Consider the following 1,415-nt stretch of genomic DNA (forward strand, 5'->3'; position numbering starts at 1 on the left):
AGTTTAACTCCATATAAAATAGGAATTATTTTATTTATTGACTCAATAACATGAGAAAATGTCTTTTCAACTTGAAATAGTTGATCATTTAACAATTTCAAAATATATAATAACGTAAAGATTAATTATAAAGTATCTAATTTATTTGATTATATATTTACATTTTATGGTCTTAACGTTAATGTTTTCATCCTTCTCTATATGATAATTTTTGTTAATTTTAATTTTAATGTAGGTTGCTTTCGGTTTTAGCTCAACCACCTGAATTACAATTACATGTAGGATTCATGTTAAATCTAAACTTGCATCACGAGAAGTAACAAAAAACAGAATTATTTTTGGTCTAGATGCAAACAATCCTGAGCCACCACTTGAACCAACTCATGCTAATTAAAAAACCACAGAATTATATAAACCAAACATTGTAATGCTCCATATTAAGTTCCAATTATTTCCAACACTGCATAGAAAGTCATAAAAGCTAAAGAGAAAATTATAACCGAAGTGCCAAGCTTTAAGCCATAATTCTCAATAACTGCAACTCCTTAACACATTCATTTCCATCATTCTTCATCCACGCCCTCAAAAGCCCATGCACGGGTTTTACGAATTTCCTTCTCTTCTGCAGTAGTATAATCATTCACAACCCCAAAGAAATTCCTCACAAACTTAACGCTCTTGTCCTGAATCAAATCAGCCACCGCCTGGCACAGAAAATCAAGAACATCCTTAACGTTCAGGTAATTAGCAGCGAGGAGCAACTCCTTCAACTGTTCGTGGTCCAGCTCCTTGACGAATTCTTCGTCGAACTTTTTCGCGGCCAACTTACGGTCGACGGCTACGGCCTTGCCGTTGTGGTGGTAGTTAAGGTAGTCGATGATTTTGGTGAGCTGGAAAGAGGTTACGTTTGGGAGAGGTATGACGGTGGTGGTGGCGACGAAGGAATCGTCTTCGACGAAGGATTGAATTGTTTGCATTTGCTTCGCAATCGCCGGTGATACCTCGAAGACGTCGCCGTCACAAGTCTTCAGCGATATTGTTATCTTCCGTTTTGGTGCGTCAGCCATTGATGATGTTGAAGAGAGGGAAAAATCTCAGAGAGAGAGAGATGAAAACGGAGAAGAGAGACTAGAAGTTGAGGTTATTTTTTGAAGGGGTGATGTGCTGCTTTTATAGATAGAAGACATGGGACGCGACCCAAGGGGTGTGAAGCTAAACTAATTATATATGCATATTAATATCTTTTATGTATCTATACTACTTAAATTCAATAGCCGAAAGAGATTAGTTTCTTATCCAAAAAATATAAGGAGGTATCAGTGGTAGTATATAAAAAGTCGAAACCCATTATAACCACTCCATTATTGTGTAATTTGTGATTCTCTATTTTATCTTTATTATCTCCAAATTTCTAT

At 36.0% G+C, this 1,415-nt stretch overlaps 1 protein-coding gene across 1 annotated transcript; it reads right to left on the reverse strand.

Moving 5' to 3' along the window:
- On the reverse strand, nucleotides 564–1,067 carry LOC109359856 (SKP1-like protein 14). The gene has a single exon (XM_019604551.1). The coding sequence runs from the start codon at nucleotides 1,065–1,067 to the stop codon at nucleotides 564–566; it is 504 nt and encodes a 167-aa protein (XP_019460096.1).

This window comes from Lupinus angustifolius, chromosome LG11 (assembly GCF_001865875.1).
Source record: "Lupinus angustifolius cultivar Tanjil chromosome LG11, LupAngTanjil_v1.0, whole genome shotgun sequence".
NCBI classification, from domain to species: domain Eukaryota; kingdom Viridiplantae; phylum Streptophyta; class Magnoliopsida; order Fabales; family Fabaceae; genus Lupinus; species Lupinus angustifolius.

What these genes read in the sequence shown, in the direction of transcription:
- LOC109359856 (XM_019604551.1), bottom strand. Translation starts at nt 1,067, where the DNA reads ATGGCTGACGCACCAAAACGGAAGATAACAATATCGCTGAAGACTTGT.